General features: G+C 48.0%; 1 protein-coding gene across 2 annotated transcripts in view; it reads right to left on the bottom strand.

Annotated features, from left to right (window-relative positions):
• Positions 1-5,145: 5,145 nt before the first annotated feature.
• Positions 5,146-27,418, bottom strand: part of TRIP13 (thyroid hormone receptor interactor 13) — a 44,334-nt gene continuing 22,061 nt past the window's right edge. For both annotated transcript variants that reach the window (XM_066584624.1, XM_066584625.1), the window contains exons 9-14: positions 21,569-21,655; positions 19,366-19,472; positions 10,522-10,675; positions 10,330-10,442; positions 8,101-8,170; positions 5,146-5,510 (exon numbers count right to left, since the gene is read on the bottom strand). In XM_066584624.1, the coding sequence (XP_066440721.1) occupies positions 5,415-5,510; positions 8,101-8,170; positions 10,330-10,442; positions 10,522-10,675; positions 19,366-19,472; positions 21,569-21,655 (627 nt within the window). In that variant the 3' untranslated portion in view covers positions 5,146-5,414. The remainder of the gene's footprint in view (positions 5,511-8,100; positions 8,171-10,329; positions 10,443-10,521; positions 10,676-19,365; positions 19,473-21,568; positions 21,656-27,418) is intronic.

Genomic DNA, 27,418 nt, shown 5'->3' with positions numbered 1-27,418 from the left:
GACTCCCAGGAACTGTTCCTGGGCCCCTGCCCAGAATGGCCAGCAATGGTTCCTCTCCCACCGGAGGAGTTTGTCGTGACCGATGCCCAACCTTTGGAAAGTTCCCGGGGTCCGGGGGATGAGGCTGGGGACTTCCAGCAACTGTCTCAAGAGCTTTCAGTGGGTGAGAAGGACGATGACGATGAGACACAGTTGTCTATCACTCAGGTAGTAGTAATTGGAGTAAGTCCGAGGAAGGAGCGCACAGAGGATTCGGAGGAAGAGCAGCAGGACGATGAGGTGACTGACCCCACCTGGTTTGCTACGCCTACTGAGGACAGGTCTTCAGAGGGGGAGGCAAGGGCAGCAGCAGGGCAGGTTGGAAGAGGCAGTGCGGTGGCCAGGGGTAGGGGCAGGGCCAGACCGAATAATCCACCAACTGTTTCCCAAAGCACCCCCTCGCGCCATGCCACCCTGCAGAGGCCGAGGTGCTCAAAGGTCTGGCAGTTTTTCACTGAGAGTGCAGACGACCGACGAACAGTGGTGTGCAACCTTTGTCGCGCCAAGATCAGCCGGGGAGCCACCACCACCAGCCTCACCACCACCAGCATGCGCAGATATATGATGGCCAAGCACCCCACAAAGTGGGACGAAGGCCGTTCACCGCCTACGGTTTGCACCGCTGCCTCTTCCCCTGTGCCCCAACCTGCCACTGAGATCCAACCCCCCTCTGAGGACACAGGCACTACCGTCTCCTGGCCTTCACCCACACCCTCAACTCCGCTGACCTCGGCCCCATCCACCAATGTCTCTCAGCGCACCGTCCAGCCGTCGCTAGCGCAAGTGTTGGAGCGCAAGCGCAAATACGCCGCCACGCACCCGCACGCTCAAGCGTTAAACGTGCACATAGCCAAATTTATCAGCCTGGAAATGCTGCCGTATAGGGTTGTGGAAACGGAGGCTTTCAAAGGTATGATGGCGGCCGCGGCCCCGCGCTACTCAGTTCCCAGTCGCCACTACTTTTCCCGATGTGCCGCCCCAGCCCTGCACCACGTCTCCCGCAACATTGTACGCGCCCTCACCAACGCGGTTACTGCCAAGGTCCACTTAACAACGGACCCGTGGACAAGCACAGGCGGGCAGGGCCACTATATGTCCCTGACAGCACATAGGGTGAATTTAGTGGAGGCTGGGACAGAGTCAGAGCCTGGGACCGCTCACGTCCTACCCACCCCCAGAATTGCGGGCCCCAGCTCGGTGGTAGTATCTGCGGCGGTGTATGCTTCCTCCACTAAACCACTCTCCTCCTCCTCCTCCTCCGCAACCTCTGTCTCACAATCAAGATGTGTCAGCAGCAGCACGTCGCCAGCAGTCGGTGTCGCGCGGCATGGCAGCACAGAGGTGGGCAAGCGTCAGCAGGCCGTGCTGAAACTACTCAGCTTAGGAGAGAAGAGGCACACGGCCCACGAGCTGCTGCAGGGTCTGACAGAGCAGACCGACCGCTGGCTTGCGCCGCTGAGCCTCCAACCGGGCATGGTCGTGTGTGACAACGACCGTAACCTGGTGGCGGCTCTGCAGCTCGGCAGCCTCACGCACGTGCCATGCCTGGCCCACGTCTTTAATTTGGTGGTTCAGTGCTTTCTGAAAAGCTACCCACGCTTGTCAGACCTGCTCGGAAAGGTGTGCCGACTCTGCGCACATTTCCGCAAGTCCCACACGGACACTGCCACCCTGCAACATCGGTTTAATCTGCCAGTGCACCGACTGCTGTGCGACGTGCCCACACGGTGGAACTCTACGCTCCACATGTTGGCCAGGCTCTATGAGCAGCGTAGAGCTATAGTGGAATACCAACTCCAACATGGGCGGCGCAGTGGGAGTCAGCCTCCTCAATTCTTTACAGAAGAGTGGGCCTGGTTGGCAGACATCTGCCAGGTCCTTGGAAACTTTGAGGAGTCTACCCAGATGGTGAGCGGTGATGCTGCAATCATTAGCGTCACCATTCCTCTGCTATGCCTCTTGAGAAGTTCCCTGCAAAGCATAAAGGCAGACGCTTTGCGCTCGGAAACAGAGGCGGGGGAAGACAGTATGTCGCTGTCAGAGCAACCTCCTGTCTATATCTCAGCGCGTTGAGGAGGAGGAGGAGGAGGGGGAGGAGGATGAGGAGGAGGGGGAAGAGACAGCTTGGCCCACTGCTGAGGGTACCCATGCTGCTTGCCTGTCATCCTTTCAGCGTGTATGGCCTGAGGAGGAGGAGGATCCTGAAAGTGATCTTCCTAGTGAGGACAGCCATGTGTTGCGTACAGGTACCCTGGCACACATGGCTGACTTCATGTTAGGATGCCTTTCTCGTGACCCTCGCGTTACACGCATTCTGGCCACTACGGATTACTGGGTGTACACACTGCTCGACCCACGGTGTAAGGAGAACCTTTCCACTCATACCCGAAGAGGAAAGGGGTTCGAGAGTGTTGCTATACCACAGGACCCTGGCGGACAAGCTGATGGTAAAATTCCCATCCGACAGCGCTAGTGGCAGAAGGCGCAGTTCCGAGGGCCAGGTAGCAGGGGAGGCGCGGAGATCAGGCAGCATGTACAGCGCAGGCAGGGGAACACTCTCTAAGGCCTTTGACAGCTTTCTGGCTCCCCAGCAAGACTCTGTCACCGCTCCCCAGTCAAGGCTGAGTCGGCGGGAGCACTGTAAAAGGATGGTGAGGGAGTACGTAGCCGATCGCACGACCGTCCTCCGTGACGCCTCTGCCCCCTACAACTACTGGGTGTCGAAGCTGGACACGTGGCCTAAACTCGCGCTGTATGCCCTGGAGGTGCTTGCTTGTCCTGCGGCTAGCGTCTTGTCAGAGAGGGTGTTTAGTGCGGCTGGGGGAATCATCACGGATAAGCGTACCCGCCTGTCAACCGACAGCGCCGACAGGCTTACACTCATAAAGATGAACAAAGCCTGGATTTCCCCAGACTTTTCTTCTCCACCAGAGGACAGCAGCGATACCTAAACAATACGTAGGCTGCACCAGCGGACAGCAGCGGTACCTAAACAATACGTAGGCTGCACCCGCGGATGGAAGCATCGTTCTCTATCACCATCAAAAACGGGGACCTTTTAGCTTCATCAATCTGTGTATTATATTCATCCTCCTCCTCCTGAAACCTCACGTAATCACGCCGAACGGGCAATTTTTCTTAGGCCCACAAGGCTCAGTCATATAATTTTTGTAAACAATTTTTATACGTTTCAATGCTCATTAAAGCGTTGAAACTTTCACCTCCACCAATTTTTATTTTAACTGGGCTGCCTCCAGGCCTAGTTACAAATTAAGCCACATTAACCAAAGCGATTAATGGGTTTCATCTGCTCTCTTGGTTGGGCATGGGCAATTTTTCTGAGGTACATTAGTACTGTTGGTACACCAATTTTTTTGGGCCCTCGCCTACAGTGTAATCCAATTAATTTTTTGCCCACCTGCATTAAAGCTGACGTTACATCAGCTGTGCTGGGCAGTGCAATGGGATATATTTATGTACCGCCGGTGGGTTCCAGGGAGCCACCCATGCTGTGGGTCCACAGGGAGTTGTAACTGCATGTGTCTACTTCTAAAGAACCCCAGTCTGACTGGGGCATGCAGTGTGGGCCGAAGCCCACCTGCATTAAACCTGACTTTACCTCAGCTGTGATGGGCAATGCAATGGGATATATTTATGTACCGCCGGTGGGTTCCAGGGAGCCACCCATGCTGTCGGTCCACACGGAGTTGTAACTGCATGTGTCCACTTCTAAAGAACCCCAGTCTGACTGGGGCATGCAGTGTGGGCCGAAACCCACCTGCATTAAACATGACATTACCTCAGCTGTGCTGGGCACTGCAATGGGATATATTTATGTACCGCCGGTGGCTTCCTGGCACCCACCCATGCTGTCGGTCCACACGGAGTTGTAACTGCATGTGTCCACTTCTAAAGAACCCCAGTCTGACTGGGGCATGCAGTGTGGGCCGAAGCCCACCTGCATTAAACATGACATTACCTCAGCTGTGATGGGCAATGCAATGGGATATATTTATGTACCGCCGGTGGCTTCCTGGCACCCACCCATGCTGTCGGTCCACAGGGACTTCACAATAGGGAGTTGTACCTGCCTGTGTCTATGAATTAAAAACCCCGGTCAGGTTGGGGCATGCAGTGTGGGCCGAAGCCCACCTGCATTTAATCTGACGTTAGCTCTGCTGTCCAGGGCACTGCAATGGGATACATTTATGTACAGCCGGTGGGTTCCAGGGAGCCACCCATGCTATGGGTGCACACGGAATTCCCATTGCGGAGTTGTACCTGCCTGTGACTATTTATAAAAAACCGCGGTCTGACTGGGGCATGCAGACACCTTCACAGAATGAATAGTGTGTGGCACATAGGTTCCCCATTGCTATGCCCACATGTGCAGCTCCTGATGGAGGTTGCACAGGATTGGATTTCTCATTGCTTCTGTACAGCATTGTGGGCTATCGCCTCGCCCCTTTTAAAGAGGGTCGCTGCCTAGCCGTGCCAACCCTCTGCAGTGTGTGCCTGCGGTTCCTCCTCATGGCAGACGCACTTATAAATAGACATGAGGGTGGTGTGACATGAGGGCAGCTGAAGGCTGCGCAGGGACACTTTGGTGTGCGCTGTGGACACTGGGTCGTGCGGGGGGGGGGGTTGGGCAGCATGTAACCCAGGAGAAGTGGCAGCGCAGTGTCATGCAGGCAGTGATTGTGCTTTGTTGGAGGTAGTGTGGTGCTTAGCTAAGGTATGCATTGCTAATGAGGGCTTTTCAGATGTAAAAATTGTTGGGAGAGGGGGGGCCCACTCTTGCCGCTATTGTGGCTTAATAGTGAGACCTGGGAACTTGAGATGCAGCCCAACATGTAGTCCCTCGCCTGCCCTATCCGTTGCTGTGTCGTTCCCATCACTTTCTTGAATTGTCCAGATTTTCACAAATGGAAACCTTAGTGAGCATCGGCGATATACAAAAATGCTCGGGTCACCCATTGACTTCAATGGGGTTCGTTACTTGAAACGAACCCTCGAGCATCGTGGAAATTTCGTCTCGAGTAACGAGCACCCGAGCATTTTGGTGCTCGCTCATCTCTATTAAAGAACACAGAACTTTACAATCTATCGGGTGTATTCAATTTATTAATAAACAAAAACCAAAACGTGCCGTAAGCCTGAGACAGGTCTGAGGGATTACGAGAAAACAGGACAGCACTTCCCGTGCTGCACTTTAGTTAACACAGTATCTCATATGGTTCTGCAACTACTAACCCGTAACACAATGGTCCCTTGTCCGTGCGATCAGCCTGGCACAACTCATAGAGCAAAGAACAAATCTTACAAATGACAGTTTTAAAAATATATCTTGTGTCTTCTGGATTCTTCCAATAGCCTTACACGCTCTCCTTCAGAGTTCTCCTTTCTTCAAGCTGCCTATCCACCGCCAGGGAAAGAGCTTCCAGGAATTTTTCAATTGTAACTGTAGGAGACTTAAAAGAAAACAATATAAATCCTCTAATGTTGAGAAAAACTCAAAATATGCTGCATAAAGCTCATCGCTCATAGTGCAGTTTAAACAACATCTATTCCACAGTGAACGGCCGCTGTGTATCTCAATGGAGAGGGGCGGGGGAGTGAGAGGAGAGAAGTCTCCTGTACTGCCCCGCCCCCTGCTGGCCGCTCCGTGTGCGAGCCCGCTCTGCTAGCTCCTGTGCAGGAACATGGGGACATGTGTCGGGCATCGTTTTCCTGACACTCGTCCTGTGTAAATGGGCCTTCAGATTTTAGCTGCACCTACAAGGAATGGGAGCAGTGTGTTCCTTTTTCTCATGTTGGTCAAGGGGGATATATGGAGTAGCAGACGTTTTGGTGCGAGTATTACTTCATGTTTCAAGATATGCTTTAATATCTTTTGTACTTCGCGCCAGAACGGACATAAAGACGGGCGAGAGAACCAGATATGTGATAGTGTACCGTCTTCTTTAAGACATCTCCAGCAAGCCGAGGGATATTTTGGATCGGGGTTTGGTTCCATCTGGAGATAATCTTAGAACTTAACTCTTGGTATCTGATTGATCTTGAATTGAGTTCTTTAAGATGGTCTTAATTTCGTTTTGTGAACATACAGTACTGAGATTTAAGCTGGTGATATATGAGAGGCATTAATTATCATGTGTTAGTGCATGATATCATTTGGAAATGATTCCCTTAACGGGGAAGCCTTTCTCAAATATCCTATGGATAAGCAAGTCATGATTTGTATTAAGAATATCAGTTTGGGAAGGAGATATCGATTCCGCAGTTGCATCACAATCCCTTTCATTTAGCTGAGATAACCAAGTGTCTCTTGAAGATTTAGCTCAGAGAATAGTTGTTACATTTTCTTTAGGTGAAGCTAGGATATTGAGGATGTACCATTAGACGTACCAATCCAGGGTTGTAACGATACATTGAAATCTTCCCCTATTATTAAATGACCCTCTTTACATTTTTCTAGCTGGTCAAAGATTTTGAGGAAGAAGCTTACTTGGTTGTTATTTGGGGCGGAGATGTTGGCAAATGTATAGGTTTCATCATGGATCGTGCCTTTGAGGAATATCTAGCGTCCCTCTGGGTCTGGTTGGACATTTAAAAATTGGAACGGCAGATTTTTATTTGAGGTGATTGCCACGCCTCGTGTCTTTTAAGCAGAGAAGATGCAATATACCAATTAGTGAATGTGTTATTTTTAGATATAGACATTTCTTAAAGTGTGTGAAAGTCTATATCATATAAAGTCCTCTCTGCAGATCTGCTTCCACTGATTGGATACAGACGTAGTTACATTGGATGCTACACACCAAATGAGTCCTCTCATCACCCTTAGAAAGTTGTGAGTGGTCCGTTCGTGCTACCAAAGGGCCTTTCACACAGGATGGAATTGTCTGCGGAATATAATCTCCTGTATGTTAGAAATCTGCGAGTACAACTTCGCAAGATGTCCGTAAGGGCTCCTTCACACTGGCGAGAAAATCTGGCGATTTTCTTGCGATGCGAGAGTGAGTGCAAACACATGGTTATGAAACCGATGAATTTCAATGCTTTCATTCTCATTTACAATGTTTTCATTCCGGAGATGCTGCGAGAAAAAAAAAAAATTGCAGCATGTTCTTTTTCGAAATATTGCACATCGTTTTCAATGGGGCCGGTGGCAGCAGCGCTGGCCCCATTGAAAGCAATAGGAGAACATCACAATCTCTTGCTGCAGCAGTGAGAGCTTCAGCAGGGGATTCCTTCAGTCAAATCTAGGGGTTTCACCTTGTTTTCAATGGGGCCAGCAGCAGCAGCGCCATTACCAATGAAAACAAAGGTATAACATCGCAATCTCCTGCCGCTGCTGTCACAGCAGCGGCATGGGATTCCTTCATCCCTGTGGAGAGTCCCCTCATCACTGAACACTGTGACAGCAGCAGCAGGACACTCCTTCATTCCCGCAGGGAGTCCCCTCATCATTGAACACTGTGACAACAGCAGCAGGGGATTCCTTCATCCCTGCGGGGAGTCCCCTCATTACTGTGACAGCAGCGGCACAGGATTCCTTCATCCCTGTGGAGAGTCCCCTCATCACTAAACACTGTGACAGCAGCAACAGGGGATTCCATCATCTTCGCGGGGAGTCCCCTCATCACTGAACACTGTGACAGCAGCGGCACGGAATTCCTTAATCCCTGTGGAGAGTCCCCTGATCACTGAACACTGTGACAGCAGCAGCAGGGGATTCCTTCTTCCCTGCGGGGAATCTGCTCATCACTGAACACTGTGACAGCAGCAGCAGGGGATTCCTTCATCCCCGCGGGGAATCCCCTCATCACTGAACACTGTGAACACAGTATTTTGTAAAGGCATATGTGAGAGCAGCTTAATAATATTCCTGTGTGCTGGAAAAGTTTAAGTTCTTTCCAGGACAGTTATGTATAACAGTAAATAGAAAGCCCTCGCTCTGGCATACGCAGGGTTCACAGAGGATTATGGAAACTGTATATCTCTACTGCCAGACACGCACTAAAAGGATTTGTGAATGTAAAAAATATTGGTACCTACTTGTATAAAAAGTGCATGTGCCAAAAATGGAAGTTTCCTTAGAACTCGGCCGCTCAGACCTTCACTTTTTCTGCAAAAAAATTAAATCAATTATTAATGCCACCAAAGATGCGCCTGCAAAACAAAGAGCAACTTATACCAATGACCACAAGATAAGGCCCGCATGTACGTACTAGCACTGCATATTAGGCGCACATGGTGAAGGTAAAGCCCCCTGGTGCAAACACCGAGTCATGACCGACTCCTAGGGTGACGGCACATCGTGACGTTTTCTTGGCAGACTGTTTTTGCCATTGCCTACACCAGTCCTCTTTACCCCCCACCAAGCTGGGTACTCTTTTTACTGACCTCGGACGGATGGAAGGCTGAGTCAACCCTGAGCCGGCTACCTGAATGGTAACACGCAGTAAATGGGGTCAATGACAAATACATGGATTTTTATTATTCCATTCCCACTTGCTTATATTAATTGCACATGTTACGGGCGTAAAAAATAATGCGCCATTTTCTATTTTACCACGTATTACACACATAAGAGCCCTATTGTTCTCTATGGGCGCAGTGCATACTCGATTACATTGTGTATTTGTGGCATTTATTTTTTTTTTACACATCTTGCTTGGAGAAACGAAAAGGAAACTGAAGAAACCAGAAAATCCTCTGTACACGAGCAGACGTACAGGAGTAAAAAACACAACGATATGCAGGTCCCTATGCCAATAAAACATGGTGATTTCTGCTCAAAACATTACCATACGGTCGTGTGACCGGGCCTGAGGATCTATTGCTTCAAAATTAAAAAATAAGTTACTGACAGTTACGTGAAAACAAACTGAGCGCGCAGGATACAACCTCTTAGGTATTGGCGTCCCGGCCTGCCATTGCCTAGCATCGTTATTGTAAGCGATAAGGCGTTATAGTACAGAAGTCCTACAATGCATTACCACAGGGATCAGAGCTGATACGGTTCAGGTCCCCTACAGGGATATAAAAAGTGTAAAAAAAAAATGAATAAAAATAGTCCAAAAAACCCCATGTAAACACAAAAAAAACCTTTTATTGTGCAAAAGTGGAAAAACGTAAAAAAAATTATATTTTTGGTATTGTATTTGTACCGACCCACAAAAAAAATGTATTGTGTCATTTATGCTGTAAAAAGAAAACCACAAGGGCAGAATTGAGGCGTTTTCTCTCTCTGCTCTCAAAAAAAAGGTAAATAAAAATTGCACAATACATTAAATACCCCCAAAAATAGTGCCAATAAAAGCTACAGTTTGCCACGTAAAAAACAAGCCCTCATACGGCTGCGTGGGCAGAAAGAAAAAAAAAAAGTTATGGCTCTTATAAAGTGGAGATGAAAATCCCCCTAAATCGTTGCGTCCTCATGGCCAAAATAGGCCGTGTCCTTAAGGGGTTAAGCGGCAGCTGTGCAGCATAACCGGCTTTCGCCTTCAGTCCTGCAGTCTTCATTTGAGGTTTCCATTGGGAGGATTACATGATGGAAAGCTCAGATATATACGCTTAACTGATGACCGCGCCGTTTGCTGCTCACACGCTACTATGTTACAGCAACGTTTACTACACAGTGAACACGTTTACCGGACGCCGAGGTATTAAACAGCACCGACCGCTGCACTATTCCATATGGCAGAGAGGCAACAACCCAACGGGGGCTAAAAGGACGCAAACTGAAAAGTGTGCAGGCGACCTTAGAAAAAGATGTGATGAAAGAAGAATCTACATGGTAGGTGTAGCAGAACTGATGTGCAGTCACCCATCTAATATAAGGAAGTCTGCAGACTTGTTCTTGCACCACCCTTTAACCCCCTCCGTGACCTTTGGTGGATGATTTTAGGGTCATTAGATTTGTGACATCCTCACCACCACCGTAAAATTTGAGTTTGATGCATTAAGTGACCTGTCAGGCCAGGGCAAAGGTCCTATGTTAACTCTAGCGGCGCGGTTGTGCTTTAACCATCCGCGCCGCTGGGGAGAGTCAGGCGACGTTCATGTCTAGTGCTTACCAGTCTGACTGTTGCCATGTCCCCAAAGCATGGAAGACCGAGCCGTGGACGGCCAACAGTTCAAGGGGTGCGCTCAGATGGATACACTGAAAATGTGGTTTATCCTAAAGTCCTTAATCAGTTTCCTAAGACATTTACAAGCGTTCCTCTAAAGATGTTATGTTGGCGGAGTGACGGGTCAGTCTACTTAATATGGACAGCTTACCTGGAAATGTCATTCAGCAACAAGCTGAGCTTGGATACATTGTTCTCCACAAAACCAATCATCTCCAAGTCCCTTAAGGTGAGTAGCTGCTGCCTGGGATATATTATCTGACACTACAAAGGAGAAGACACCAAGATGAAACCTCCCTCCGCCAAATCTGCAGTAAAGCCACCCATTACCAGCGAGCCGTACCTTCATGAGTTCTTCTATGCAGGAAATGTAAATGTTAAAGATGGCGGCCGGAGACGGCAGGCCAATGTACTGCTTTATATCTGCTCTATCCACAAAGGCCATATCTATCTTCTCAGTAATGTTTGAAGTTGTCAAGATAACCACATTCGGGTACCTAGAAAAGAAAAAAAGACACAACACATTACACCATTTCACACGGTTTCATTACTAAAAACTTTGTGATTTTGATGCAATCAGGTCAAAATGATGGTTTTCCGATAAGTATGAAAACTTTTAGAATTTCAAAGGAACTTCTGTTTAAAATCTGGAACCTGATATCAAATATTGCAAATCACAGTGGTATGAGAAATCTATATAGTTAAAGTAGGGGCCGTCACAGATATAGAAAATTAAAAAATAACTTTATTGGAGATAAACTTAAAATCAAGGCCAACAAGAAAGACAATCACGACAAACATATAGTGACAGGACAGACAAACAGGTTGTGAGAAAGAACTGCAACAAATGGGGGAAAGGGAGCCTCGATCAGGGGTTTCCACCCAATCTTGACTCGGGTCCCCAAGAGTCGATTTACAGTCTTCCCAATGGGGGAGAGATTAATACCCCAATTGGAGGGAATATGCTTGATGAAATCTAATGTGTTGTTAGATGATATATACTCCAAGTGAGATTGTTATTTGCAGTGGAGGTTTATATTTGCTGTTGTCACCTAATTCAAGCAACACAAGACTCTTGTTTTTAGGGACACTTGTAGAACTTTTTAATATATTAAAATATAGTGTTTAGTATTGCCCAGTTTGTAGATGTTCCAATCTTTTAGTGCTCACTCATTGGAGTACAGAGTGATGGATTATTACTCTACGTTGCTGAAAATTTTAATTATGTATTTTTTTGCTCGTGTTGTTTTGCTCGACGCGTTTCCCTATCGGAATGACCGCTAGTTCCTCAGGAGCAGGGCATTGATAAGGCCCCAAATGATGTGAGCAATATTTGAATAGTTCGATGATTGGCTAAAATACGCCTGTCACTAGTTGAAGTATGGAGATCACCAAGGTTGCCTGCATTAGGAGATTTCCACTAAAACCCTAATGTTCATATGAGTCACAGGTATGGCTACTGGTTGCCAATGTATACAGGGTACCTACGGTACGTATTTAGTGAATAAAACGGGTCATATTGGGTCGTGGGGACGAAGGACAGCCCCCTCTCCCTCTCCAACACGCGGCGCTCCTCATTGGTAAGAGTGTGGTCTGATAGATTGACCACTTGTAACTTGTCATCCATAATAGTCCCCACATCGGAACTCATAGCTGATGGGGCATAAGGTGATGACCGACTTGTTGTGTTTTTTGTATTGTTTATAGCGGCCCTTGCTGATCTCGTCTCCCTCGAAGGAAGTAATGAGAAATCGGTTGATCTAAAAAATTCGCCAATATGACCCGTTCGTGTGGGCGAAGGACATCTCCCTCTTCACGCGCAAACTCCGGTGGCATAAATATTTTGCCATAAAAAATCGTGAAAGAGCAATAGAACTGGGCCTTGAGGTCTCTGATCTCGCTGGATTGGACACCCTACAAGCCCTGGAGGATGAAAATTTTTTAGGTGATTAAACCAGCCGATAAAGGCGGCAATATAGTACTCATGACAAGGGATCAATACAAAGGGATGTGCGAGCAACTACTCTGTGATACAGCAACATATAGAACTCTCACATCAGATCCAACCATCCAGTTCCAGCGCAAAATGAGAGAACTCCTTTGTAAAGCACTTGAAACCGATTGTATCACCAAGAAAGAATTCAATTTCATATTTCCATCTCACCCCACGACCGCAACCTTTTATGCACTACCCAAAGTGCATAAAGGGGTGAACCCACTCCGCGGAAGACCCATTGTCTCTGGGGTTAACAACTTGACTCAAAATATGAGCATATATGTCGATCAAATTCTGAGACCGTTCGTCATGTCATTAAGATCTTTCGTACGCGATACGATGGATGTCCTCAGACTTTTGGAGGGCATCTCGGTCAGCCCTGATACGATGCTGTGTACCCTTGACATCGAATCGCTCTACAGCTCGATCCCGCATGATGGCGGAATCAGGGCTACAGGATTCTTTCTTGGACAAAGGGGTTCCCATTTTGACTCACATAACCGGTGTACCTTAGACTTCTTACGATTCATTCTGTCCCATAACTTTTTTTCTATTTGACTCAAAGTATTTCCAGCAGCTCAGGGGTACGGCGATGGGGACCTCGTGTGCCCCATCGTATGCCAATCTATACCTGGGCTGGTGGGAGGAAAAACACATTTACAATAACGATCAATGGTCTGATAACATCATTCTATGGTTAAGGTACATTGACGATATCCTAATCCTTTGGAAAGGAACCAAGGAATTATTCCAAGAATTCGTCGATGTGCTGAATACCAATGACCTTAACCTGAAAGTAACCTCTGAAATTGACGAAAAAACAATAAACTTCTTAGATTTACGCATCGTCAAGAAAGAGGATGGATCGATTATGTCAACCTTATATAGAAAAACTACAGCAACAAACAGCTTGCTTAAATGGGACAGTTTCCATCCTTTGGCCCTAAAACAAGGTATCCCGAAAGGACAATTCCTTAGATTGAAAAGGAATTGTTCTGACAAACAAGACTTCCAGCAGGAAAGTCTGAAATTAAAACAACGATTTATGAGTAGGGATTACCCATTGGAGGTGATCGAAAAAGCATACTTATATGCCGACAAACAACCGAGGGACACTCTTTTGGTCCCACGCCAACGCGAAATGTCGAACATCTCCCGAATTATTGGGACCTATGATACGGGCTGCAATCAAGTAAGAAGTATCCTCGGACACTACTGGAACATTGTTATAAAAGATCCCGACCTTACAGATGTGGTTCCACTCCAACCAGCGATCACGTACCGACGGGGTCATAACTTACGAGACCACCTAGTGAAAAGCCATTTGGCACCTTCACCAACACAACCAAATTGGCTGACTAATAATAGACCTCTTGGAACTTTCAAATGTCAAGGCTGCGCTGCATGCCCCTTCATCTTTAGGAGCCAGACCTTTGTAAGTGCAAGTACGAAAAAAAGCTACGAAAACAGATGCTTCATTAACTGTCGATCAAAAAATGTAGTGTATATGGCCTCCTGTACTTGCCCGATGAATTATATCGGCAAGACGCTACAACAATTTCAGAGACGCATATTAGGCCATATAGGAAACATCCGCCGGGGGGAATCAACGCCCCCGGCAGATCACATTAAGACGGTCCATGGAGGAGATGAAAATGCTATAAAATTTCAAGGGATCGAAGTGATACGGACAGACATAAGACGAGGTCACATCGACAAAAAACTCCTACAGAAGGAAGCATCTTGGATTTTTCGTCTAGACACATTGACCCCCAAAAGGTCTAAACGCCACCCTAAACTTCAACAGCTTTCTTTAATATCTATAAACCTGGCTGAATACAATAATAGGCGTTCATTCATCTTCGCCTTGATATCCAGGAGGATCTGAAACCCTTCGTCTCTCTGATTTATACACGCATCATAACCATCCTTACTATATTGAAATAAGGGTGCTGTATTTCTACACGCCTGACGATCCAATGCTGTATCAATCAAAAATCACGGGACACACACGAGCTATGCCTGCATCATGCATCTTTATACTTAAACACCTATAGCCGACATCGAACATTGATAACCAACAACTAAGACACTTCACTATCAGGTGCGCTATGAATAATCCAATAAGCTGCAATAACTCGCACATTGAATAGTAATTTGAAGGTGAGCAAAAAGAAAAAATATATTTTTCTTCTGTCTTATTACAGTATTTTTTACCCCATTAATACACCATCCCTCCCGGGTTCTTTCTGGACATCTCCGCATGTTGGTTTCCTTGTGTAATTTGGGCCCCTGACATTAGCAGTATGTTTATGGTAAACGAACTGTCTTCAGGGTAGACATCTTCAACACACACTTCCATGATACACTGACATTCATACTACTCAAGTAAGCCCTAACTTATGGTGTAATGCGGTACGCTATGCTTCCATAAGGGCGTATTGTACTTGAATGTCGGCTATAGGGACAAATGACTGCTATCCATCCTGAAGGAATGGGTTAATGGATCTAGCAACATCATGCAAAGATACATACAATATGCTCTTCAGCCATACTTACCCCTTAAGTATCCTGCCATACTGCGATTGCCCCTGTGTTATGTGTATTCTCACAAGAAGGGACTCTGTGTTGATGCCATCGACGTGACCGGGAAACGCCCCCGAGTCACGCCCCCCTATGACGAGCCCCGCTACGTTCTGTAAGCATAGCAGTACCGAGACATAGCGTCATCTGGATACGCCCCTAAGTCACGCCCCTCCATTCTGCTTTGTGAGCGCGATGGTACCGAGACATAGCGTCACCTGGGCACTCCTCCGGGTCACGCCCCCCCTATGATGAGCTCCGCTGCGCTACATGAGCACAGTGGAACTGTGGTGTAGTAAATCCTGGGTGCCGTGACGACGGGATCACGACAGCGTCATGCGGCCGCGCCCCACGCCATAATACCGTCAACAACGGAGAATTCATCCATAACATCGTTATTGTTACGTGGGTGACGCAGCCTGATGACGCGACACGCTTGCGTTCCACCCGCGGAAGTCCTCCCGTTCCGTATACACACATACCATGGGAGGTATATATTATAACGATCGGAAAGCAAGATCGTGTTATGGATGGTCCTTGCTAGGCATAGGGCCATTATAGTGATATAAGGGACCCATTGAAGTTTTGCTCCTTGCATGTTGTAACTGCAATAAGCTCTCACCTATGCAAGCCCCTCCCTAGGAGCTCCAGGATTGGCTAATCCACCTAGCCATCCCATCTGGGAGGAGCTATATACGTTTATAACCTGCACCTACACACACAGACCTTAGATGCCCGCAGCTCACCACTAGAGCCGCAGGCGCTGCTGGAGTTCTCTCCTAGCACTAGGATTGCCTTGCTTTATTCTTGACATTACAGCGACCTCTGACCTACGAACCTAAATCTTTTAGATAGCTTAAGAAATGCTTTTTGCCATTGTGGCAGCTACTATTAGATTAGAGGTCTAACTGGAGCATTGCCCTCCGAATGAGCTAACCCTGTTTTGCTGACTCAAGTCTCTTAGACAATTTATTGCTATTGTGGCAACTTTTTCTGGTGCTTAGTTCTAAATTGGGGCATTGTCCCTGGAACGCTACGCCTCTTAGTATTAGGTCAAGCCATTTACCCTGGGAGCCATGAAGTTTTAGGCTACCCATCCTATCTAAGCATGGCATATCCTGACTAAGTGTGTAACAGGTGACCATGGTACCACCCAGGTCATTTGTGGTAGCAGAAGTAGGAACTGAACTTGAGTCTAGTCTTTCCAGGGTCCACGTGACGTGTTTAGTGCGCAGTCCCTTTCTCTCCACAACTGCGTAACGTGATTATTCACTAAATACGTACCGTAGGTACCCTGTATACATTGACAACCAGTAGCCATACCTGTGACTCATATGAACATTAGGGTTTTAGCGGAAATCTCCTAATGCAGGCAACCTTGGTGATCTCCATACTTCAACTAGTGACAGGCGTATTTTAGCCAATCATCGAACTATTCAAATATTGCTCACATCATTTGGGGCCTTATCAATGCCCTGCTCCTGAGGAACTATCGGTCATACCGATAGGGAAACGCGTCGAGCAAAACAACACGAGCAAAAAAATACATAATTAAAATTTTCAGCAACGTAGAGTAATAATCCATCACTCTGTACTCCAATGAGTGAGCACTAAAAGATGGGAACATCTACAAACTGGGCAATACTAAACACTATATTGTAATATATTAAAAAGTTCTACAAGTGTCCCTAAAAACAAGAGTCTTGTGTTGCCTGAATTAGGTGACAACAGCAAATCTATACCTCCACTGCAAATAACAATCTCACTTGGAGTATATATCATCAAACAGCACATTAGATTTCATCAAGCATATTCCCTCCAATTGGGGTATTAATCTCTCCCCCATTGGGAAGACTGTAAATCGACTCTTGGGGACCCGAGTCAAGATTGGGTGGAAACCTCTGATCGAGGCTCCCGTCACACAGGAATTATGCTAACTTAAAAACTGACTTATTGAGAGGAACATAAAGCCAAGTAAATCCCAGCTAGCCGGAATGAGATCCTATGAGCCAGCTGAAGACGAGGACTCCAGGGAAAGTCACCAGTCTAATGCTAGCCGACTTCTAGATAAGGGGGTTGGGGGCTAACTACATAATGAACAGCTCCTTAAGCTCAATATTTGATATCAGGGGCCGTCAAGATTGGGTGGAAACCTCTGACCGAGGCTCCCTTTCCCCCATTTGTTGTAGTTCTTTCTCACAACCTGTTTGTCTGTCCTGTCACTATATGTTTGTCCTGATTGTCTTTCTTGTTGGCCTTGATTTTAAGTTGATCTCCAATAAAGTTATTTTTTAATTTTCTATATCTGTGACGGCCCCGGATATCAAATATTGAGCTTAAGGAGCTGTTCATTATGTAGTTAGCCCCCCACCCCCTTATCTAGAAGTCGGCTAGCATTAGACTGGTGACTTTCCCTGGAGTCCTCGTCTTCAGCTGGCTCATAGGATCTCATTCCGGCTAGCTGTGATTTACTTGGCTTTATGTTCCTCTCAATAAGTCAGTTTTTAAGTTAGCATAATTCCTGTGTGACGGACCCTACTAAACAACTCTTAAGAGGGGGCCACGGAAACTCCTATCACAGTTACTGGTGATGATTAGAGTCTCTTGTCACACGGTTATAATGAAGGAGATGATAGTTCAGCCTCCTGAGCGTAGACTTATGGTCTGTATTTTATTTAAATGAATACCGAAGATAACGATAATTAAAATTCCCCCAGCAAGCAAAAATAGTATAGCCTCAGCTGGTGCAGTGATGAGTAATGATAATCATAGTATCCTCTCAGCAGGCAGAGATGGTACAGACTCCAGCTGCTCATGTGATGTGCTGATGCATCATGGGACTGCCAGCATAGAATAATAAAAGAGAAAGCAGGGATAAATCTCAACGTCAAGATGGTGCCTGATAAGCATCAGACAGGAGGCTGCACTGCATGTAAGCGCCTGCAATATAAACATGAAATCTCACACAAATCTGAACCCCATTCTTTTGAATGGGGTCATATACACAAGTGCTCTTTTGTCACATTGCGGTGCGGGAAAAAAAATCATGGCATGTCCTATCTTTGGGTGTTCCCTCGGAACGCCTCGCCCATTGTTTTTAATGGGGCCGGAAAACACATTGCACGGACCGATATTGCGCTTGCCCGTGTGAAATTAGCCTAAGAAATGGCTGAGCTCATTACACAAGGCCTCCAGTCTAGATAAGACAGGCTGTGGCAAAGGCCTGTGGGAGCATGGAGGAGGTAAAGATGTACCTCAGATAAGAGTTTGGGTTTCCTCAGTTTCCTTTGCCTTGTATATAAAATGGTCATGAAAGGGTCATATACACATCTCCCAGAAAGGGACATGGTCCGACTGCAAGGGGTTAATTTATTTCCACTCGCTCAATGTTGCGTTCAAACTGTACCCTTCCTCCCAGGCTGAAAACTGATCATAAAGGACACCCCGACGATCTACACACCACAGATACTCTGAGCCGGGGAGAGTCCCAACACACGCAATGTTCTCCAGCAGTCAGAGGGCTGAACACTAGTATGGAAGGCTCGGTATCCCCTGCGCATAAAAGGACCGCACTAGTCAACAGTCAAAGGGTTAAAAGAGTTTCCAGGACTAAACTATTGATGACTTATCCCAAGGATGTCGTGTAATAAAGGTCTTGACTCCCATCTAGCACATAGAGATGCAACTACATGCTAGGCAGTGCCAGTAGAGCACCAGTGATTACTGCTCTGGAGGCCCATTAATCAGGATAAGACTCCTGCACAAGACATGCCGTGAATCATTATTCTTCTAAGTCTGCACTGAAGATGAAAGGATCAAATCACGTGTGCATGTATTACAGTAAGACGAATGTGAAATGTTACATATCTATCATCCGCACCATCAGCAGGGACGGGTTAACGAAGGGGGTTGTAGAGGGTCCACAATAGGAACAAAAGCCCTGAGACATCAAGCGTACTGTTGACTGAGGCAGGAGATTAGACTTTCTTCAGTCATCACTGACAAACCAATACCCGAGTCTGATGTTACCTAATGGCGGACAGTGACAGACTTGTACATAGATGTTCAGATGCTTGGACCTTGCACTGATGGAAGCGGTTACTCCTTCTGACAGAAGTATGGCTACTCAGCGATACTGTACAAAAGTCGAAAGGAGCAATTGGCATAGCCACACTACTTGTTATTCCCCGACCCCAGAACTGGGCATGCTGTCTAGGCCAAGGTCGTGTTATGGTGTCCATAAAAAAGTTTAAAAGTACACCAACGTTTCAGAGCACTCATGCTCATGTAGTAGCTGCACCATCAATCCTGTAATACACTTTCATGAAGTTTTTTGGTTTTACCACTGTAAATGAAGTTTGAAGTGCCAGTGCCGTTCCTTTGCACTTGGGATTTAGTGCACGCTGCACCAGGCTTGATCCTTGACTCCGATTCACCAGGTTTAGATCCAGGCCCATAACTTACGCTCCACCTACTTGCAGACACCGGCCCGAAAGCCTGGATGGAGCCTCAGTACCTGTTCATACTGGGGATCTGCTGCCAGGTTACAGTAATGTACCAAGAAAGTAGAATTTAATGTTTAAAGCAAAAAATGCTGAGAAAACAAACCTTCTAATCTGATCTATCTGAGTAAGAACGGCGTTGACGACGCGAATAGCATCAGATGGTTCGGTGCCGGCTCTGGAGGCGCTCCGTGCTGCAGTCAGGCTTTCCACCTAAATGTGAGCAAGAGATTTAGTTCTGCGAATGATATAAAGTTAGACCCATGTAAGTCAGTCCCGGCATCTGCTTTACCCTCCGACCCCCAGTGAAGACGTTAGAATGAACTGCTGCTAACATCTTATTGCTTCTCGGATACTTCATTACATGGTCATCAAATTGCAAATTGTAAGTAGATCATGTTTGCGACCATCCAGCAGGGGCAGTAACGAGCCCCGTTCCTCCAGGTAATGACACAGCTGAGGAACACTAATGGGCCATTCACACGGGACGATTATTGCTCTAAATTAGTGCAAGCCAGCGATAACCGTGCCGGGTAAATGCATAAAAAATAAATAAACACTGCTCCCTATTCTTTTACCAATGACTTTCCGTCTGCATGAACCCGCCTCTGGATCGCGGCCTGCGGTTCTGTGTGAACGCTCCCGACAGGTTTTTAAAAAGCCTTTCCATAACAAAATCTGGATTTTCAATGTGACTTGTGGAATTCGAAATCAAAGATTGTTTTATATCCAAAAATAATAAGAGCTGCCCCCCGGGTCAGGCCCCCCTCACACAGTCGCTGTTTTCTGCGATTAGCGCAGCGTTTTCAGTGCTGCGCCAATTGTGGTAAAACAGTCCCATAGTTTTCATCTGAGCCTCTCAGACAGACACTCGGCTGCGCTGCAATTTTCGAGTCTGTTCTATTTTGGCTGTTGAGTGCACCTCATCTATGATGACGTATGCTAAACTCCGCCGTCAGCCGCTGCCGAAAGTGAACGCCTCGTGCCGGAGACCTCAGACAGGCTAGTTCCAGTTAAATATTTTCTTAATAAAACCCCCAACCATGAGAGGCCGGTTGAGAACAAAACTTAAAGGCACCTTAAAATCCAGTTGCAGGATGATTTTTTTCTAATTATAGGTGCCCATTTGTACTTACCTGCCTCTACCCTGGTGATCAAGCACTGCAGTCCTCTCCCAGCCTTAGTTGTGGAACGCCTACCACCTGACTGCTGCAGCCAATCAGAGATCGCAGCGGTCATGTGCCAGTCTCCTGGCGGCATGGCTCCCATCTCTGAGCAGTGATGCCCGGAGAACAGCATATAATCGCTGCGGCCTCTGATTGGCTGCAGTGGTCAGGTGGTAGCTGTTCCACTACAAAGAGTGGGAGAACCGTGAGGCTGCAGTGCTGGATCGCTGGGATAAGGCATTTGGTGTCCTAGGCATATACATCAAGTTGCACCTCTCGCCCCTCCCCCGGACATGAAAAATCTATTCAAAATACCAGTGACAAAAGATAAAATATTCCAGTTCTTGTTTAATAAACACAAATCATGTATAATCTCCGAATACGCAATTACTAAAAATATCATAAATGCCAAAATTAGGCGGGGTTCACAGCATTTTGTATTCCGCTTTCTTGCTCCATCGAGTTAACGGATCCATCTTACAATGGAAAAGATTGGCGCTGAGCAGACCCCAATACCTATAATGGGGTCCAATCGGGTTCCGCACAGCATTCTCCAACACCAATGTGAGCGCAGCTGAGCCCGGTCACTCAAAGGTAAGAGAATGTATGGGCAGACAAATGCCATGTACCCTGCCATACACACTGCATAACCCCTGTACTCACATCGCAGGTAGGTGACTGCTTGTGAGGGGACAGACATCGCTGATATTACAGGTAAGTGACCCCTGAAGCTCTGGACGGCTGGGGGGCAGAGAGGTAAGCCCCTGATATAATACCTGTATGTCAGGGCTGGGGGGGGGTGCAGGACTAATGTGGGACAGACCGCGCCAAACAGTGCAGAACTTTATTGATAACGTTCAGCTGGTTTAATTTTTTTCCCCATTAAACATGTGCCCAGCCTGGCAGAGGTGGCACTGCAGGCGGGCACCTATCTTTGCCTACACATCGCCCCGGCCATGCGCCAGGACAGGTAAGTACCGCTGCTTTTCTCGTTTTAAAATGCGCACCAATAATTGAAAACAAATTAGTTTAGCAACCGGGGGGCAAATAGGGCTTTTTCCATTTGCATTGCTACATGTGAGATAATTCTGCTTATTGGCTGTAGAGTTCCTGAAGCCAACACACAACCTGAAGACCACTTACCTCATCGATGAGGACAAACACCAGAGCCTCCTTGTCATCGATGAGTTCGTGAATCTTCTGAAACATCTTTGTTACCAACTTGCCACTCTGAAAACACCAGAGATAGAAAAAAAAGTGCATTATATACATGTGCGGCTACCGAGCGGAAACCGCCTCCAGCTGTGAACCTACACCGAGGCCGGGGTCCGCCAACATATGGTAACACATTGTTATACCGCCGTGTGGAGCAGAGTATTGCCACGTATTGCAGCACCTTTTGCATGCACATGAGAGCGTCTCACACACGCACGTACCCAGCATCTCCTGCACGCAGTCCGTGTCGCACGCACGCACGTACATACCCAGCATCTCCTGCACGCTGTCTGTCTCTCACGCACGTACGTACCCAGCATCTCCTGCACGCTGTCCGTGTCTCACGCACGCACGTACCCAGCATCTCCTGCACGCCCTCCGTGTCTCACACACACACAAGCATCTCCTGCACACCCTCCGTGTCTCACGCGCACACGCACCCAGCATCTCCTGCACGTTGTCCGTGTCTTACGCACGCACCCAGCATCTCCTGCACGTTGTCCGTGTCTTACGCACGCACCCAGCATCTCCTGCACGCCCTCCGTGTCTCACACACACACAAGCATCTCCTGCACACCCTCCGTGTCTCACGCGCACACGCACCCAGCATCTCCTGCACATTGTCCGTGTCTTACGCACGCACCCAGCATCTCCTGCACGTTGTCCGTGTCTTACGCACGCACCCAGCATCTCCTGCACGTTGTCCGTGTCTTACGCACGCACCCAGCATCTCCTGCACGCCGTCCGTGTCTTACGCACGCACCCAGCATCTCCTGCACGCCGTCCGTGTCTTACGCACGCACCCAGCATCTCCTGCACGTTGTCCGTGTCTTACGCACGCACCCAGCATCTCCTGCACGTTGTCCGTGTCTTACGCACGCACCCAGCATCTCCTGCACGTTGTCCGTGTCTTACGCACGCACCCAGCATCTCCTGCACGCCGTCCGTGTCTTACGCACGCACCCAGCATCTCCTGCACGTTGTCCGTGTCTTACGCACACACCCAGCATCTCCTGCACGCCGTCCGTGTCTTACGCACGCACCCAGCATCTCCTGCACGCCGTCCGTGTCTTACGCACGCACCCAGCATCTCCTGCACGCCGTCCGTGTCTTACGCACGCACCCAGCATCTCCTGCACGCCGTCCGTGTCTTACGCACGCACCCAGCATCTCCTGCACGTTGTCCGTGTCTTACGCACGCACCCAGCATCTCCTGCACGTTGTCCGTGTCTTACGCACGCACCCAGCATCTCCTGCACGCCGTCCGTGTCTTACGCACGCACCCAGCATCTCCTGCACGTTGTCCGTGTCTTACGCACGCACCCAGCATCTCCTGCACGTTGTCCGTGTCTTACGCACGCACCCAGCATCTCCTGCACGTTGTCCGTGTCTTACGCACGCACCCAGCATCTCCTGCACGTTGTCCGTGTCTTACGCACGCACCCAGCATCTCCTGCACGCCGTCCGTGTCTTACGCACGCACCCAGCATCTCCTGCACGCCGTCCGTGTCTTACGCACGCACCCAGCATCTCCTGCACGCCGTCCGTGTCTTACGCACGCACCCAGCATCTCCTGCACGTTGTCCGTGTCTTACGCACGCACCCAGCATCTCCTGCACGTTGTCCGTGTCTTACGCACGCACCCAGCATCTCCTGCACGCCGTCCGTGTCTTACGCACACACCCAGCATCTCCTGCACGCCGTCCGTGTCTTACGCACGCACCCAGCATCTCCTGCACGCCGTCCGTGTCTTACGCACGCACCCAGCATCTCCTGCACGCCGTCCGTGTCTTACGCACGCACCCAGCATCTCCTGCACGCCGTCCGTGTCTTACGCACACACCCAGCATCTCCTGCACGCCGTCCGTGTCTTACGCACGCACCCAGCATCTCCTGCACGTTGTCCGTGTCTTACGCACGCACCCAGCATCTCCTGCACGTTGTCCGTGTCTTACGCACGCACCCAGCATCTCCTGCACGCCGTCCGTGTCTTACGCACGCACCCAGCATCTCCTGCACGCCGTCCGTGTCTTACGCACGCACCCAGCATCTCCTGCACGTTGTCTGTGTCTTACGCACGCACCCAGCATCTCCTGCACGCCGTCCGTGTCTTACGCACGCACCCAGCATCTCCTGCACGCTGTCCGTGTCTTACGCACACACCCAGCATCTCCTGCACGCTGTCCGTGTCTTACGCACGCACCCAGCATCTCCTGCACACCCTCCGTGTCTCACACGCACCCAGCATCTCCTGCACGTCGTCCTTGTCTCACGCGCACACGCATCCAGCATCTCCTGCACACCCTCCGTGTCTCACACGCACCCAGCATCTCCTGCCCGTCGTCCGTGTCTCACGCGCACACGTACCCAGCATCTCCTGCACGTCGTCCGTGTCTCATGCACGCACGTACCCAGCATCTCCTGCACACCCTCCGTGTCTCACGCGCACACGCATCCAGCATCTCCTGCACGTCGTCCGTGTCTCACGCACGCACGCACCCAGCATGTCCTGCACACCCTCCGTGTCTCACGCGCACACGCATCCAGCATCTCCTGCACGTCGTCCGTGTCTCACGCACGCACGTACCCAGCATGTCCTGCACACCCTCCGTGTCTCACGCGCACACGCATCCAGCATCTCCTGCACGTCGTCCGTGTCTTACGCACGCACCCAGCATCTCCCACACGCTGTCTGTGTCTCACTCTTCTCAATAGACTAATCAAGGATCAGCAAATACAGTAAAACCCACAATCCAGGTTACCTTTTAGGGATAGATATGTTCCGGGCTAATAACTTGTACCTGAGCCTTGTGCTTACACTATACCTATACTACCAGCGCCTCCCGCCTTACGTCCCAACAGGATGGGCATGCCGGAGTTCACAAAACCCCAATCCTTTGTTCTGCCAGATAATTACACAAGACCAGAAATGTCTGGCATCAGCTGGCCTCTCTCTCCTAGTCAATAAACTTGGAAGACAAAGTAAGTGAACCCCTTGGAATTACCTGGATTTATGCGTTGATTACTTATAACATTGATCTGATTGTGTTTGTCTATAATTGTAAGATGGAGAACAATTTAAACAACTCCGTTACAGTGTTCATGTCTTATTGAGCATGCATAGTGCAGGGAGAAAAGTAAGTGAACCTCTGTGTTAATGACTTCTGCAGCAGCTAACCAGCAATAAATGTTTCAGTTAATGAGATGAATTGGAGATGTGGGTTTCACACATGGTTTGCCCATTAAATAAAAGCATACAAAACCTGGTTACTGACAAATCTGTTCTGAACCAACGCAGGCAGGCGGTTTTTGTTGGATTTTCTATTTTGCTGTAGTTCAGAAATGTACCAAAAGTGTCAAGTGTGAATGCAGCCTCAAATTATCTACAAATAAAGAAAGTTCTTGACTGGTACTACTCTCTCTAGGAGTACCAAGTGATCTTAACAGCAAGGCTGAAACCGGTTAGAGAGCACCCAAGGGTTAACAGCAAGACATGAACAGAAGACGCTGCAAACTGCAAAAACCTCTTCATGTGTCCACTATTAAACACTGAATAGGAAGGGTGTTAATGGAGGGAAATCGCTGCCACCTAAGGGAAAAAAAGAGATATTATGGCCCATCTCAAGTTTGTCCAACATCAGCTGGACATTTCAAAGTGCTTCTGGGGAATGTTCTATGGACAGTTGAGACAAAAGTGGAACTTTTTAGCACAAATGCACAATGCTGAGTTTGGAGGGAAAAGAACATTACAAATCAATATACGAGGGGCTGCTGATAAGTCTTTGTCTTTACCCAGAAAGAAACGAGATAGGAAGATGAAACTTTTCATTTATTCCACATCCTCTCCACTGATGCCAAGACACTTCTTACATCGGAATTCCAAGCTCTGTAAGCCTTGCAGAAAGAAGGATTTTGGTTGTGCCTCAAACCAGTCATCCATAGCAGCCATGGCATCAGAAATGGTGTGAAATTTGGTCCCCTTGAGGTGTTTCTTCAGGTTTGGAAACAGATGATAGTCGGAGGGAGCTAGATCTGGTGAATAAGGTGGGTGGTCAACCAGATGGAAGTCCACTAGCAGCACGCCCTCTTTGTCCCAGAACACAGACGCCATCACCTTAGCGGCTGAACGTCTTTGGGCGAGGAGAACCACAGTGCCTCCACTCTTTTGACTGCTTCTTGGTTTCAGGGTCATACAAATAAATCCAGGTCTCATCCATAGTGACCAGTCGATCCAGGAAGTTCTCATCAGTCCGGAAACTCTGACAAATGGACCGGGAAGTTTTCACTCGCATGCTTTTCTGATCTGCTGTCAAACATTTGGGGACTCACTTTGCAGATATCTTTTTTTTTTGTTTTCCCACGTGCCAAGATCACTGTTGCCATAAGCTACAAACACATATATTAGACACATAAGGCTTTCATGTGATGTAACATTCGTTACCATAGAAATGAAAAAAGAACACAAAGCCAAAGACTTAGCAGCAGCCCCTCGTATTTCCCTTTCTGTGAGACATTTATATTAGTGTAGGGACTCACAAAACGCAAGAAGCCTTGACAATTGGCTTGTGAGCTCAAGTATTTTGGCCAAAATCCAACTAATACCTCGCATTTATTATGTATTATTCACATGCAGTGCGGCTTTTAAACACCGGGGAGCCCAGGGTGGCAGTGCCAATATGGTTAACTTTTTGAGGTGCAGGGCAGCTCATCGAACTATTATGGCGTCATTAATAGGTTGCTAGTCTGCATGGTGCACTACATGTATCAGGATGGTCTGACACTTTGTATCTACATTGTGCAGGAGTATACACCAAGCAGCCACTCCCTCTATATAGGAGGTTTGTGTGAGTAGCTGTCTCATCGGTGTCCTCCACAGGTGTAACTGGCTCCCTCATGTGGTAGTTTGGCTGCCTGCATGCTGAGGTGGTGCACATGTTTGCCCTCCTGTGTCAGTAAGTATATGGCCGTTTTCAGTGTTTATTTTTATATTTCCTTTTCCGGGATACAAATCAACATCAAAGCCTCCTTCCACCTGTGAGGCATGACAACGGGGGCATTGTGGTTGGAGACTGCTTTGCCACCTTGGGGCCTGGAGAGACAAGGTGTACAAACATTTTACAGAAGAATGTCAGCAGCCCAACCCCAAGCCGAAAAGACATCGGGCTGATAGAAGACAATGACCCAAAACACACAAGCAAATCAGCGAAAGAGTGCTTGATGGAAGAAGACGATGTGTTTTGGAATGGCCAAGTCAGAGTCTTCACCTTAACCCTATTGAGATGCTGTGGCATGGCCTGGAGAGGGCAACCAAGAAATAGTGATGAACTGAAACACATTAGCAGGGGGCCTATTTGCAGTATCAGGAGACATTTGGTTGAAGTGATTGTTGCCAAGAAGGGGTGCAGATCTACAGATTCAAGGGTTCCCCTATTGTGTTCTCCCTGCACTGTACACATTTATTCAGTGTTTTCACGTTATTAGCTTAGTTAGACTGTGTATGTCTGTAATTGTTAATTCGGGAGCAATCAGACTACCTTTTATTAGTAATCAATGCAGAAGTCCAGATAATTCCAAATGCTTCACTTACTTATTCTTGCAATTGCAACATGCATGCTTTGGGAAGTCGGGGGTGGAAGTAGTCATCGACCAACTAAGCAACAGCTACAGTATGATGTATGACCAGCTGACCAGCTTTACTCTGATTTCACACTGTTTTTGAATTCTATGTAACATTTTCAAGACATTACTTGTCTCCCCCACAGTCACTCCACCCACCGC

The sequence above is a fragment of the Eleutherodactylus coqui genome, chromosome 12 (genome assembly GCF_035609145.1).
Source record: "Eleutherodactylus coqui strain aEleCoq1 chromosome 12, aEleCoq1.hap1, whole genome shotgun sequence".
NCBI lineage: Eukaryota > Metazoa > Chordata > Amphibia > Anura > Eleutherodactylidae > Eleutherodactylus > Eleutherodactylus coqui.
Note: the sequence above shows the minus strand (reverse complement) of the source record. Positions and strands in the feature narration are given on the sequence as shown.